The sequence below is a fragment of the Aquarana catesbeiana genome, unplaced genomic scaffold, assembly GCF_042186555.1.
Source record: "Aquarana catesbeiana isolate 2022-GZ unplaced genomic scaffold, ASM4218655v1 unanchor226, whole genome shotgun sequence".
NCBI classification, from domain to species: domain Eukaryota; kingdom Metazoa; phylum Chordata; class Amphibia; order Anura; family Ranidae; genus Aquarana; species Aquarana catesbeiana.
Window position 1 is genome coordinate 278,037 of NW_027362653.1, and position 16,384 is coordinate 294,420.

The window sequence follows — 16,384 nt, forward strand, 5'->3', positions numbered from 1 at the left end:
GGCTCGCTGAGAGGCTAAGCCGGGTGTCGATTCCAGGGACCTAGCGGATCTCAACTAACATTGTCGTGATGACACGGACCCTGAACCGACTTCCACAATGTCGGCAGAGAGCGGACTTCGGTCCGCTCTCTGCTGAAAACGGGTCACAGGAGTACAAAACTAATTGCACTCCTGTGACCCATAGGAGAAAGCCAGCAAAATGAGCTTTGGCTATACTTCTCCTTTAAGACCCAATTGGCAAAGAGGAAAAGCGACCGTATTGGCTGGGAGCAGAAGCAGAGGGAAGCCACTGAAGCTGCCCGCAACCTGGATGAGGTAAGTGCAGAGCTGGTGGGATGGACAGGCAAGCCGGGGGGGGGAGTTTGCCTATCGGAGGGTGGGAGGTTTGACCAGCCGACCTAATGAGGAGGTGGGGTCGGGTGGTTTGTTTAGCCCCCCCACCCAAAAAAAAGCATTAGCTTCCTCTGCTCTCACATATAGCATTGGTAGTAATACCGCTGCCAAATGTTTCACTTTCCGCTTCAGCAAGAGGTTTGGCTCAGCTGAACACCCATTTAGTTAGACCATTCGTCCAAACTCCGAACAAGCAACCTCTGGGACCTCATCCCTGTTTGTCGATTCTGGGGTTCATCTAGCAGTATTAGGTTGTGTTTTCCTCCTAGTTACAGTATCATAGATATAATAACATGGATTGAGCCTTGGTCCCTCCTCCTTGAACAGACTTGCAGCTGAAGGTTAACATATAACTTTATTTACAGTCTTGTTGAGATGAAAAATAAGGATGAACATAAAATACTGAAATACATTTTTTCAATAAAAAATGTTTCTCTAAATACCCTCCAGTTCTGCTTATCACCAGAAGCCTAGACTCATGGTCACTTGTTCTATGCAAAAGGTTCTACAAGTCTGGACTTTGAACCTCTCGCTTATCAAAAAACCCCTTGACTAGACTTGTGGTTGTGTGAAGAGCATGCACCTCCGAGTTCCCATTGGTTCCTGCTCTTCTGACAAGTCTGTGTAAATGTAGAAGGGATCTGGGAGGAACAAAGGCCCTTTTACTGAAAAGTCACAGCTGGTTGGATCATCCACAGAGAACATCTGCTCACTAAAATGTACTTTATCTAGATGGTATCTTGATTTATAGGGGAAGTTTAGGGTAGATAAGAAAAAAAATGTAATTACTCACCTCAATGCTGAAGCATACGTGTGATGCTGCTGCTGTCCCACATTGGCTCTAAGACTGAGAACTGAGCAATCACATGACCACTAATCACTTTGTTCTCTGCCAGCTCAGAGCACTGAGCAGTGACTGTTAGTCACTGTTCTCAGTTCTGCTCCGTTGAATATTCACTGGAGTTCTGAGCTAGGGAGGGGGCGGGCGCAGATGACTTTGGCCCTCACCCACATGCTAAGATCTGTAGCCAGCTGTCAATTAGGCCGCTGGGTGAATCACAACAATATGGATGGAGTTCTTCCAGTGCCTGGAGCGGCGCTGTGACCTCAAATGACAGCAAGCTTTTGCACCCTGTCAGCTAATTCTGGGCCACACCAGTTCAAACGTAGGTGCACTTCTGTCACCCAGAGGAGAAGCAGGATCAAAAAAGCTTTGACTACGCTTCTGTTTTAAGTGATCTAACTATTTTTTATCTATTGATCATGTTTTCATATTTTTCCAGGACACGCCATTGGGAAACCCTCAAAGGATCGAATCACTTTATCTCCAGGTTGTAAAATAGAAGATGAGGACATCACAACAGCTTGTGTGGGAGAAAAGACCATGAGCTCAGCTATGGATGGAGGACTTCACGGTGGGGAGAGACTATCAAATCCCTCTGACTCTGAGCAACCTCGTATTGTGAGAGATGGTGCCGGAATTCAGGGGGAGGAGACATTTTCCTGTCCCGAATGTGGGAAATGTTTTAGCTCTGAATTAAGTCTGACTGTACATCAGAGATCTCACACTGGTGGAAAGCTTCATCCCTGTTCTGAGTGTGGGAAATGTTTTACAAAGAAATCAAATCTTGTTAGACATAAAAGATCTCACACTGGGGAGAAGCCGTATTCTTGCACTGAATGTGGGAAATGTTTTACACAGAAATCACATTTTGTTGTACATCAGAGGATTCACACAGGGGAGAATCCGTATTCCTGTCCTGAGTGTGGGAAAAGTTTTCCACGGAAATCAGAGCTTGTTAAACATCATAGATTGCACATGGGGGAGAAGCCGTATTCTTGCCCTGAGTGTGGAAAATGTTTTTCAAAGAATTCACATCTTGTTGTACATCAGAGATTGCACACGGGGGAGAAGCCGCATTCCTGCCCTGAGTGTGGAAAATGTTTTTCACGGTTGTCCTCCCTTAATTTACATCAGAGATCTCACACAAACGAGAAGCCTTATTTCTGCTCTGAGTGTGGGAAATGTTTTTCATGGAGGTCAGGCCTTGTTTTACATCAGAGATCTCACACAGGGGAAAAGCCGTATTCCTGCCCCGAATGCGGAAAATGTTTTATACAAAATTCAGCCCTTGTTAATCATCAGAGATCTCACACTGGGGAGAAGCCGTATTCCTGTCCCGAATGCATAAAATGTTTTTCTAAGAAATCACAGCTTGTTATACATCAGAGATTGCACATGGAGAATCCGTATTCTTGCCCTGAGTGTGGGAAATGTTTTTCACGGTTGTTCTCACTTAATTTACATCAGAAATTTCACACAGGCAAGAAGCCGTATTCCTGCTCTGAGTGTGGGAAATGTTTTTCATGGAAATCAGGACTTGTTTTACATCAGAAGATTCACACAGGGGAAAAGCCGTATTCCTGCACCGAATGCGGAAAATGTTTTTTACAAAATTCAGACCTTGTTAAACATCAGAGATCTCACACAGGTGAAAAGCCGTATTCCTGCACTGAGTGCGGAAAATGTTATACGCGGAAACCAAGCCTTGTTATACATCAGAAATCTCACAGAGTGGTGTAGGGATGAGTCAAACATTCCTGGGTTCAGTTCATGGGAGCTTTGGTGGACTGCTCCTAGGTTCTGGATGATAGATAATCCAAACCCCACTGAAGTTAATGGTAACAGAATCTTTAAAATCAATTAAATCCAGTTTTAAGGCTAATAGGCAAGAGGTTGTCAAAGGGCATAGAGAGCTGAGCACTGCCCTGGGGGATATTGAGATGTTTACCAAGAAACTACAGACCAGTCAGCCTAACATCAAAAGTATGTAAGGTATTTGAGGGAAAGGTAAGGAACTCTCTACAGAAATTTGTCTGTGATAAAGATATCATAAGGGACATCCAGCATGAATTTATAAAAGACCGTTCTTGTCAGACCAACCTGTTATTGCTCTATGTGGAAGGAAGTGAGAATTCGGATGGTGGAAGTCCAGTGGATGTACTGTAGTCTATCTAGATTTTGTACCTCATAAATGTTTAATCTATAAAATAGGTTCTGTTGCAGTTGATGAAATTGAATGTATATGGATAGGGAACTGGTTACATGAATGGGTTGTAGAGAGTAGTGATAAATGCCTCATTCTCTAAATTGTTGGCCCCCAGGGTTCTGTCTTGGGGCCAATGCCGTTCAATGCTGTTCAATTCATTTTAATGATATAAAGGTTGGAATCAAGAGCTCAATTTCAGTGTTGATACCAAATTATGTTTAATCTCATTTTATAACATTTCATAGAAAGAAAGTGAAAAAGAAGTACAATCCACATTGTATAAAGTATTTGGGAATAAAGACAAGTTGTCAAAACAGTATAAAACAAACCTATTTACAGTGTACATAAGGAATCCACTGTTCATGTATGTGGACAGTGTGACACCATATTAGAAGGTACTATATTAGCAAAGACAGAAATGTCAGAGTATTCATTCACCAAGCAGCTAGTATAAGCAGTGCACTCACAGAATTAGTAAAAGTAGACTGTATATGGTAAGAACAAGATTAACAATAATCATGCTTAGTATAACATTCACATAGCCAGTTCTACAAGTTTGAGGTTTACATGGACTGTATGATTGTAAGACCCTCCTAGTTTGTTAGGTAAGTTTTGATGGCTTCTCTGTAGGCAAGGTGCTACATAATTATCTGATTTCTCATTTTCCTGAGAGATCAACATTCCAAATGTCATATAGAGTCCATTTTGCATGCCCAATCTGCCAGAGAGGGGGGGTGGGGGGTCTGATTTACTGCAATATCTAGCTATTATAGTACGTGTATGTGTTTGTAAGATCCAGGTTCCATAGTTAACTGAGCGACTTGTGGAATGTTTAGGATCTTATCGCCCACCACAAGCTTATAATCTGTAATGTTTTATGCCAAAAGAGGAGAAATGTAGGACATGTGCCCCATATGTACATCATTGTACCCAGATCCTGTAAGCATCTCTAGCAAGTATTCAGGGTAGAAGGATCTACTGTATATTATGTGGAAGGGTAGGGCATCGATACTATCTGGAGAGGACTTTGTAATTGTGCTGTGGACGATACATAAGTCCTGTGTGTAAACATCAAGATCTTGTCCCAATCCATCACACATACGGTGCCTTGAAAAAGTATTCATACCCCTGGAAATTTTACACATTTTGTCATGTTACAACCAAAAGCTTCAATGTATTTTATGTGATAGACCAACACAAAGTGGCACATAATTGTGAGGTGGAAGGAAAATGATAAATGGTTTTCAAAATATTTTACAAATAAATATGTGAAAAGTGTGGTGTGCATTTGTATGGCGCCCCCCTTAGTCAATACTTTGTAGAACTACCTTTCGCTGCAATTACAGCTGCAAGTCTTTTTGGGTTTGTCTCTATCAGCTTTACACATCTAGAGAGGGACATTTTTGCCCATTGTTCTTTGCAAAATAGCTCAAGCTCTGTCAGATTGGATGGAGAGTGTCTGTGAACAGCAATTTTCAAGTCTTGCCACAGATTCTCAAATGGATTTAGGTCTGGACTTTGACTGGACTATTCTAACATATAAATGTGCTTTGATCTAAACCATTCCATTGTAGCCCTGGCTGTATGTTTAGGGTTGTTATCCTTCTGGAAGGTGAACCTCTACCCCAGTCTCAAGTCTTTTGCAGACACTAACAGGTTTTCTTCTAAGATTGTATTTGGCTCCATCCGTCTATCCATCAACTCTGACCAGCTACCCTGTCCCTGCTGAAGAAAAGCATCCCCACAACATGATGCTGCCACCACCATGTTTCACGGTGGGGATCATGTGTTTAGGGTGATGTGCAGTGTTAGCTTCCTGCCACGCATATCGTTTTGCTTTTAGGCCAAAAAGTTCAATTTTGGTCTCATCTGACCAGAGAACCTTCTTCCACATGTTTGCTGTGTCCCCCACATGGCTTCTCGCAAACTGCAAGGGGGACTTCTTATGGCTTTCTTTCAACAATGTCTTTCTTCTTGCCACTCTTCCATAAAGGCCAGATTTGTGGAGTGCACGACTAATAGTTGTCCTGTGGACAGATTCTCCCACCTGAGCTGTGGATCTCTGCAGCTCCTCCAGAGTTACCATGGGCCTTTTGGCTGCTTCTCTGATTAATGCTCTCCTCGCCTGGCCTGTCAGTTTAGGTGGACGGCCATGTCTTGGTAGGTTTGCAGTTGTGCCATACTCTTTCCATTTTCCAATGATGGATTGAACAGTGCTCCGTGATATGTTCAAAGCTTGGGATATTTTTTTATAACCTAACCCTCCTTTAAAACTCCCCAACTTTATCCTTGACCTGTCTGGTGTGTTCCTTGGCCTTCATAATGCTGTTTGTTCTCTAAGGTTCTCTCACAAACCTCTGAGGGCTTCACAGAACAGCTGTATGTATACTGAGTTTAAATTACACAAAGGTGGACTCTTTTTACTAATTAGGTGACTTCTGAAGGCATTTGGTTCCACTAGATTTTAGTTAGGGATAACAGAGTAAATGGGGATGAATACAAATGCATGCCACACTTTTCACATATTTATTTGTAAAAAATGTTGAAAACATTTATCATTTTCCTTCCACTTCACAATTATGTGCCACTTTGTGTTGGTTTATCACATAAAATCCCAATAAAATACATTTATATTTTTGGTTGTAACATGACAATATGTGGAAAATTCCAAGGGGTGTGAATACTTTTTCAAGGCACTGTATATAATTCCTCCCCCATCTGGATATAAAGTATGGGACTTGGGGGTAGGATTCTCTCTAAAAGATTTGGTAGATTAGGGACCAGGGATGTTTGTGTTTAGTAGTTTGGGAAAGGAGTGACTCAAAGTCCTTGAGAGCCGAAAGCAAGTCAAATGGAGTAAGACAGTTTGTTCGGGAGTATTCAAACCAGGCCCTAGAAGGATTCTGACAAACCAGTAAAATTTTTAAAAAAGGAAGCAGCTTTCCCCGATTCGCTGTATGGCATAGAAGAGTCTTGTGTTTCCAGGAGAGAACGTGAGAGCAGTTTAGGGTTGGAATAAATGCTTTATTACCAAACTAAGGGGTCTAGCAGTAAATAATTTCTTGTTCACGTAAGTGTCCCATATATGCAACGTGGCAGATACCAATAAAGGTAAGGATTCTTTAGGAGGTCTAAATGCGAGTAATGTCCAAGGCAAAGAAGTTAGATTTGGAGCGATAAGGTAATTTTCTAAGACCATAACTTGGTAGAACCTCCCTGATACCAGTCTACAATTGTAATGAATAGTGATGTGTGCAAAGACATGGTCACATTGGGTAGTGCAACACCACCTATACTCTCAGGTAGTGACAAGATGGTATTTTTATCCTAGACTTTTGGATGTTGCCATATAAAAATGCATAGGGCAGTACTGATAGAGAACAAGAAGCCTAAGGGTGGAGGCATACCCTTGCTTTGCCAGGCATTCGCTGGCAAATATACTTGGTATCTCTATGGTTTCTTCAGTTCCCTGAAGCAGCATTCTGGTTGGCTACACTGCATCCAGCTGACCCTGGATCTTGGGTTACACAGAGCCTTTTTAAGTGCCTTCAGGTTCTGACACAAATTTTCAAAGAGGCTAGTGTAGGGAGAGGTACCCCATCTGTCAGGATCAGCACTAGCAGTAGGAAGGAGTAGGGAAAGCGTAGAGCCTACGTCTGCTCTTTTGCAAGCTCCCACTTGGGTTGGACAGACCATGCCGCACTCAACCTCCCTTGCCCTGTCTTCAGCTCGGGCCTACTACTGCTACTCTCCGCTGCACTGACTGAATTTCCGGAGGAGCGTTCTCCCCGCCTGGTTGTTGTGAATGTTTTACAAATTCTTCAATACATTAGTTTCTGCATCCAGGCCTCAGTGTCATTACTGCTGCCACACCATGCTACACCTAACCCAAGTTCTCCCACCTTTTGGGGCTCAGTGGGACCATGTCTTGTAAAGCAGCTGTGGACTTGCTAGCTGTGACCAGGTACAGGGGTTCCCTATGTCAGTATCAGTAAGGAGGCCACTGAAGGGCATATGAGCATGCAGCACTAACATAAGTCCCAGTCACATTGGTGAACATTGCCCAGATTCATCCTGAGCATTGCCATACCCCATACCAGCATCCTAATTACCGTGATACCCAATGCCAGTGTCCTGATCACTGCCCCACACCATGCCAGTGTCCTGATAACTGCCATACCTCATACTAGCATCCTGAACACCACCATACCCATACCAGCTTCCTGATCATCACCATACCTTATACTAGCGTCCTAATCACCACCATATCTTATACTAGCGTCCTAATCACCACCATACCCCATACCAGCTTCCTGATCACCACCATACCTCATACTAGCATTCTGATCATTGCCATACCTCACACCAGTGTCCTGGTCACCGTTATACCCCATACCAGCATCCTGATCACCACCATACCTCATACCAGCATCCTGATCACCATAATAATCCATACCAGCGTCCTGATCACCACCATAGCTCATAGCAGTATCCTGATCATCACCATACCCCATGCCAGTATCCTGATCACCGCCATACCCCATGCCAGTATCTTGAGCGCTGCCATACCCCATACCAGCATCCTAATTACCGCCATACACCACACCAGTGTCCTGATCACCACCATGTCTCAAACCAGCATCCTGGTCACCAATATACTCAATACCAGCTTCCTGATCACCGCCATACTCCATACCAGCGTTGGGATCACCTCCATACCTTATACCAGCTTCCTGATCACTGCCACACACCATACCAGCGTCCTGATCACCACCATACCCCATACCAGTGTCCTGATCACTGCCCTACCTCATATCAGTGTCCTGATCACTGCCATACCCCATTCCAGAATCCTTATCCCCGCCATACCACATACCAGCATCCTGATCACTGTCATACCCCATACCAGTGACCTTATCACTGCCATACCCCATTCCGGCGTCCTGATCACCGCTATACACCATATCAGTGTCCTGATCACCATCATACCCCATACCAATGTCCTGATGACTGCCATACATTGTACCAGCGTCCTTATCAGCGCCATACTCCATACCAGTGTCCTGATCACTGCCATACACCATACCAGCATCCAGATCATCGCCACACCCCATACCCATGTCCTAATCACTGTCATACGCCATACACTTGGATGGTTATATAGATAATATATATATTATTATTCCTATTCCATTTATTGCTTCCTAGGGGCTGATTTAAGATCCCCATCTATTTAAGTCTCAAAGATAGTCCATTTATTTAGTCTGAGGTGGGGGGGGGAGCCAAGAAAAGCATTCCGATCAACCGACCACTAAAGGGGATTAAGGTTTGAAGTATTTCTGGACTGTATCCTGATGTATGCCTTGGTCGGCTCCTTTAATCTGTTAGATATCAGCTGGTGCATGCTGATTTATTCATCTGCCGGTGTTCTGTCGGATAGTGCCGCTATCAAGAAGTGCCCGGGATGAAGGGCGCATGCGCCATAGGGAGCAGCACAACAGCTGGTTTTACGATCAGCTGTTGTGACGGGGAGACGGCGCCTGCGCACAATAGCTGACGGAAGAAATTTTTGTGTCAGATTGTGCCCGCGCTGGTGAGGCATGTTCATGTCGTGAGGGGCGGAATTAGTACATGATGGGGGCAGATTATTAAATGATGGGCAGTGCTGCTAAACACATGTTTTTCTGATAGAAAAACCCACCCTTCAATTGGCTAAACACACTCCGCAAGCGTCCAGGAAGAATAGCAGAAAAAGAAGTGTTTTGCAAAAAAAAAAAGAGATTAAAAACAAAAATTCTTCCGTTGGCAATTGTGCGCAGCGCCGTCTCACCGTCCCAACAGCTGATTGTAAAATCAGCTGTTGTGCTGCGCATGTGCCATTTGTCCCAGGCACTTCTCTATAGTGGGTACTATCCGATAGAACACAGGACTCACAGAGGGAGGGTATGTTTACAGCATTGTGCTGATGTTTTCCCTGAGCAGCGTTGTTTTGTGAATTCAGTGTTTTAGATTTTCTGTATAATGCCCACCTATGTTATTAAATACTGCACTATTCCCTTTGTGCTTTTCTGTTTTTGTCAACTTTCACTCTAGTCACCTAACATAATGGATCATGGTTACCATGGATGTGAGCATGACTGGTTGGGCGAGCACACTATCAAGGATTGACGACACCAGGTTAAAAAACGTACTGGTCAATACACTGTCATGTACCTTGGTGGAGGCCAAAGTGGTGAGAGTGTGGGTAGGGTGCACCGATGGGTACCGGAGACAAAGAATTCACTCAGAGGCAGAGGAGGATGAAAACAGTATATTGTGAGAGTACCTGCCAGAAAGGGAACCTGTCCCTACACTAACCACTCACATAAAGTGCACTACCCCCGGGAGCTGGAGTCTTAAATAGACTCTGCCTGACCTAAGATGGCTGCTGAGGTCACGTGGGGCACCAGCGTCAAATCGGACAGCTGCCCCCTGTGACTGCAGGAAGTCATAGAGGAACCAAGTTCCTCACAACTTCCTCCCCCTTCTGCAGTGCCGCTTTGGTTGAGCACCATCTAAAGTGGGGGATATAGACTGCACCTGCTTACTAGAGGGCTTCCCTTGCAGCTCTGGTCCAAACAAACCTGGATTTGGGAACAGGCATGCAAGATTAAGGATAACACGGAGGGCAGGACCTGGACAGCAGGTGATGATCAGTAGAGTCTGCAGGGGTGGTGGTTGGTGTAGATAAGAACACCTTACGATCAGCAGTATAGACAGTCCGTGCACTGATTGTGTTGGAATACCAGACAGAGCTCGGAAGGCAGATCTGGTAACCAGTTTCTGAAGGCGCAGACAGAAAGATGTAGTCTGGAAGTTGGAGCAGACATCAAGAGCCAAGCCGGGATCATACAGGGATGAACCGAGGTTGATGGAGAGGAATCGGGAGACAAGCTGGTTCAAGCGCAGGAGATAATGCAGGGGCGAGGCCAAGCAACAAGTCAGGGTCAGGATCAGGAGGGGGTCACAGAAAATCAGGCAACTGGGTAACCAGGAAGCATAGGAACAGAATCATAAAAAGCCGAAGAACATTCTGCAATCAGTACATGTCAGGACCTCCTTTAAATAGCCAGTGCGCGCCAGTATGCGCTGGTGCACACAAATGCGTCGACATGTCAGCACACACTGGTTATTATCCTGAGTCTGTCTATATGCTGGTACATGCACAGGAACATTACCTGCATGAGTATTGGTTTCCTGACATATACAGTGCCTTGCAAAAGTATTCACCCCCTTGGCTTTTTACCTATTTTGTTACATTACAGACTTTAGTTCAATGTTTTTTGAATCTGAATTATATGTGATGGATCAGAACACAATAGTCTAAGTTGGTGAAGTAAAATTAGAAAAATATATACATAAAACAATTTTTCAGAAATATAAAACTGATAATTGGCATGTGCGTATGTATTCATCTCCTTTGTTATGAAGCCCATAAAAAGCTCCGGTGCAACCAATTACCTTCAGAAGTCACATAATTAGTGAAATGATGTCCACCTGTGTGCAATCTAAGTGTCACACGATCTGTCATTACATATACACACCTTTTTGAAAGGCCCCAGAGGCTGCAACACCACCACCAAGAGGCACCACTAACCAAACACTGCCATGAAGACCAAGGAACTCTGCAAACAAGTAAGGGACAATGTTGTTGAGAAGTACAAGTCAGGGTTAGGTTATAAAAAAATATCCAAATCTTTCACAATCCCTAGGAGCACCATCAAATCTATCATAACCAAATGGAAAGAACAGCAAACCTGCCAAGAGACGGCTGCACACCAAAACTCGTGGACTGGGCAAGGAGGACATTAATTAGAGAGGCAGCACAGAGACCTAAGGTAACCCTGGAAGAGCTGCAGAGTTCCACAGCAGAGACTGCAGTATCTGTACATAGGACGGCAATAAGCCGTACGCTCCATAGAGTTGGGCTTTATGGCAGAGTGGCCAGAAGAAAGACATTACTTACTCAGCAAAAAACAAAATGGCACGTTTTGAGTTTGCCAAAAGGCATGTGGGAGACTCCCAAAATGTATGGAGGAAGGTGCTCTGGTCTGATGAGACTAAAATTAATCTTTTTGGCCATCAAAGAAAACGCTATGTCTGCCGCAAACCAGTGAAACATGGTGGTGGCAGCATCATGCTGTGGGGATGTTTTTCAGCAGTCAGGACTGGGAAACTGATCAGAGTTGAGGGAAAGATGGATGGTGCTAAATACAGGGATATTCTTGAGCAAAACCTGTACCACTCTGTGTGTGATTTGAGACTAGGACGGAGGTTCACCTTCCAGCAGGACAATGAGCCCAAACACACTTCTAAAGCAACACTTGAGTGGTTTAAGGGGAAACATGTAAATGTGTTGGAATGGCCTAGTCAAAGCCCAGACCTCAATCCAATAGAAAATCTGTGGTCGGACTTAAAGATGGCTGTTCACAAGCGCAAACCATCCACCTTGAAGGAGCTGGAGCTGTTTTGCAAGGAGGAATGGGCAAAAATCCCAGTGGTAAGATGTAGCGAGCTCATAGAGACTTATCCAAAGCAACTTGGAGCTGTGATAGCCACAAAAGGTGGCTCTACAAAGTATTGACTTTAGGGGGGTGAATAGTTATGCACATTGACTGTTTCTGTTATTTTGTCCTATTTGTTGTTTGCTTCACAATAAAAAAAAAAAAAAAAAGTTGTGGGCATGTTCTGTAAATAAAATGATGCAAATCCTCAAACAATCCATGTTAATTCCAGGTTGTGAGGCAGCAAAACATGAAAAATGCCAAGGGGGGTGAATACTTTTGCAAGGCACTGTACTTTTGCATCATGTCATGGACAACAAGTGGTCCTTATTGACTGTGAGCGACATGCTAGTACAGGAACGGGGCCAGCCATAGATGGACCGGTTTGAATCTTCCCAGCACCCCAAGGTGACAGAATTCATCTCAAGATTTCATAGCACCCAGGAAGTAGTAATTAAAGTGGACCTTTAGTCATGTTTTCAACTGTCCATCTATTAAATCTTCCGCCCTTGTTGTTTTAACTTTGGATAGTAAAACATTTTTTCTGCCAGTAAATACCTTATACAGCCCACTTCCTGTTTCTTGTCTGGGTTTATGACATCATGCACAGCTCTCTCTCTCTCACTCTCCTGAGAGTTTGCTAGGAAGGGAGAGGGAATGAGTCATAAGTGGGCCAATGAGAGCTGCAGGGCTGGAGATGTGCCTCTGTGTGTCTGTGTAAAACCAGGAAGTGAACAGGCAGCAGCTTCAGCTGCCCTCAGTTAAAATGGATGCAGCCAGACTCAGTGGAGGGAGATTGCTGCAGCATATTTGGCAAGTACAGAATCACAGTATAAATAAAATAATATGCAAAGTGGTTGGAGGAAAGCTTCAGAATGGCAAAGATGTTTTTATTACAAATTATGTGAACAGACTGCAGTTCCTCTTTAAGGCGTTGACAGCACCTTGGCCAGCTTGCACAGCCTATGCCTTTCCCCTAATTTTTCACACGTTCCTGAAAATGTTAGCCCAGGAGTCACTGACATTGATCACAGTCCTACCATGCTAGCTCAGGCAACTGTAGCTCTCCCTCTTATAGAGGTTCAGCATCCAGTTTCCTCTGCCACAGAGATGCAACCTTCTGTCTCGAAGAACGTAGTCCATCCATGTCTAGCTGGACTGAAACTGGTGGTCTGGATCTTGAGAGGAACAGGATTAGAAGAGAAGGCTGACCCTGGGGCAGTAGTAAATACCTTATTGAAAGCCAAAACTCCGGGAACAAACCGGGCATCTATTCCGACGTTCTGCCCAAAGCATGGCCAAATTTATCTGCTCAATGTTGGCAGAATTCTATAAACTTATCTTCGAGCTACGACAGAATCCAAAAAGTCAAAACCTTTATTCATGTTACCTACAAGAAGAAACAAGGGCAAGCAGATTTTCCCTTAGAATGCTTTGGATATTGATCACCAAGGTCATCAACCCGACTATTGCTAGCTCTCTTGCAGCACCAGAAGGGGTGACTTCTCACATGTCCAAGTTTTGGGTGGTGTCACGGATAGTTTTGATGGAGACTATCTGCAAGGCAATAACATGGTTAACATCACCCACTCTCCTGTCTCACAATTGTGTAGATTTGGTCACACTCATCTAGGCTGAAATTGTACAAAAAGTATCCACTTGCTGACCGCGCTCTGTAGTTTTACTGCTATAGTGCAGGCTGGCTGCGCAGAACCGTGTAAATATACTTGATTCTGCATTTCTAGGTAGGGGGTGAGCACACACACATGGCCACCCGCCCGGCTGTGCTGTCACTGGCTCCCGTTCTGCGGTTCCCGGCCAATGATGTATGGCCGGGACCCGCTGATCATCGGAGTGAGTGGCAGGAGAGAGCTTTGTGTATGTAAACAACACAAAGCTCTCTTCTGACAGCAGCGATGTGCCGGATTTTTGTTTCGTTAGCAGGGAAACAAAAACATTATTAGGCACACATTTAACCCTTTCATTGCCCGGTATGTTAACCCCTTCCCAGCCAGTGTCATTAGCACAGTGATGGTTTACAGTATATTTTTAGCACTGATCACTGGAGATGTGAGTAGCAGTTAGCCAGTTTCCAAACAGTGCCAGTTTGTGTCAGATTGCCCGCCGTCATGCTATACAGTCAGGTCCATAAATATTGGGACATCGACACAATTCTAATATTTTTGGCTCTATACACCACCACAATGGATTTGAAATGAAACAAACAAGATGTGCTTTAACTGCAGACTTTCAGCTTTCATTTGAGGGTATTTACATCCAAATCAGGTGAACGGTGTAGGAATTACAACAGTTTGTATATGTGCCTCCCACTTTTTAAGGGACCATAAGTAATGGGACAATTGGCTGCTCAGCTGTTCCATGGCCAGGTGTGTGTTATTCCCTCATTATCCCATTTACAAGGAGCAGATAAAAGAGTTCATTTCAAGTGTGCTATTTGCATTTGGAATCTGTTGCTGTCAGCTCTCAATATAAGATCCAAAGAGCTGTCACTATCAGTGAAGCAAGCCATCATTCGGCTTAAAAAACAAAATAAACCCATCCGAGAGGTAGCAAAAACATTAGGTGTGGCCAAATCAACTGTTTGGAACATCCTTAACCACTTCAATACCACGGGCGTCATATGACGTCCTGGGCTTTGAGCGGGTATATCTGAATGATGCCTGTAGTTACAGACATCATTCAGATATTGCCGGTTTCAGCCGGCGAATCTCTACACCATAGGAACGATCATAGCGGCCCCGGAGTCGTCCCCGGAGTCTCTATGATCGTCGGAGGCCGGGCGCGATGTTATGACGTCACGCCCGGCCTCTCCATTAAAAAAAACGGCGCCGCTTCTTCTGGGAAGCGGTGATCGTTTTATTTTTATTTTTTATTTCAGGCTTCCCAGCCTAGTGGTGAGATATGGGGTCTTATTGACCCCATATCTCACTATTAAGAGCACCTGACATGTCATATTGCTATTACAAGGGATGTTTACATTCCTTGTAATAGGAATAAAAGTGATCATTTTTTTTTTTTTTTCAAAAAAGTGTCAAAATAAAAAAATAAAATATAATTAACAAAAAAAACATTTTTAAAGCGCCGCTGTCCCCGTGTGCTCGCACGCAGAAGCGAACGCATACATAAGTCCCGCCCACATATGAAAACGGTGTATAAACCATACATGTGAGGTATCGCCGCGAACATTGGAGCGAGAGCAATAATTTTGACCCTAGACCTCCTCTGTAACTCAAAACATGTAACCAGTAAAAAAATTTCAAGCGTCGCCTATGGGGATTTTTAAGTACCGAACATTGGCGCCATTCCACGAGCGTGTGCAATTTTGAAGCGTGACATGTTAGGTATCTATTTACTCGGCGTAACTTCATCTTTCACAAAATGTAAAAACATTGGGCTAACTTTACTGTTTTGTTTTTTTTTTTAACACAAAACAGTTTTTTTCCCCAAAAAAACGCGTTCGAAAAATTCCTGCGCAAATACTGTGTGAGATAAAAAGTTGCAGCAACCGCCATTGTATTCTCTAGGGTCTTTGCTAAAAAAAAATATAATGTTTGGGGGTTCTATGTAATTTTCTAGCAAAAAAATGATGATTTTTACATGTAGGAGCAAAGTGTCAGAATTGGCCCGGTATTGAAGTGGTTAAAAAGAAAGAACGCACCGGTGAGCTCAGCAACACCAAAAGACCTGGAAGACCACGGAAAACAACTGTGGTGGATGACCGAAGAATTCTTTCCCTGGTGAAGAAAACACCCTTCACAACAGTTGGCCAGATCAAGAACACTCTCCAGGAGGTAGGTGTATGTGTGGCAAAATCAACAATCAAGAGAAGACTTCACCAGAGTGAATACAGAGGGTTCACCACAAGATGTAAACCATTGGTGAGCCTCAAAAACAGGAAGGCCAGATTAGAGTTTGCCAAACAACATCTAAAAAAGCCTTCACAGTTCTGGAACAACATCCTATGGACAGATGAGACCAAGATCAACTTGTACCAGAGTGATGGGAAGAGAAGAGTATGGAGAAGGAAAGGAACTGCTCATGATCCAAAGCATACCACCTCATCAGTGAAGCATGGTGGTGGTAGTGTCATGGCGTAGGCATGTATGGCTGCCAATGGAACTGGTTCTCTTGTATTTATTGATGATGTGACTGCTGACAAAAGCAGCAGAATGAATTCTGAAGTGTTTCGGGCAATATTATCTGCTCATATTCAGCAAAATGCTTCAGAACTCATTGGACGGCGCTTCACAGTGCAGATGGAAAATGACCCGAAGCATACTGCGAAAGCAACCAAAGAGTTTTTTAAGGGAAAGAAGTGGAATGTTATGCAATGGCCAAGTCAATCACCTGACCTGAATCCGATTGAGCATGCATTTC

At 43.9% G+C, this 16,384-nt stretch overlaps 1 protein-coding gene across 1 annotated transcript in view; it reads left to right on the forward strand.

Annotated features, from left to right (window-relative positions):
* LOC141121613 (uncharacterized) overlaps positions 1–16,384 on the forward strand; it is a 54,456-nt gene that overhangs the window by 19,997 nt on the left and 18,075 nt on the right. Inside the window, exons 8-9 of the mRNA XM_073611265.1 lie at positions 1,677–2,968; positions 11,649–11,667. Coding sequence (XP_073467366.1) covers positions 1,677–2,968; positions 11,649–11,667 — 1,311 coding nt within the window. The remainder of the gene's footprint in view (positions 1–1,676; positions 2,969–11,648; positions 11,668–16,384) is intronic.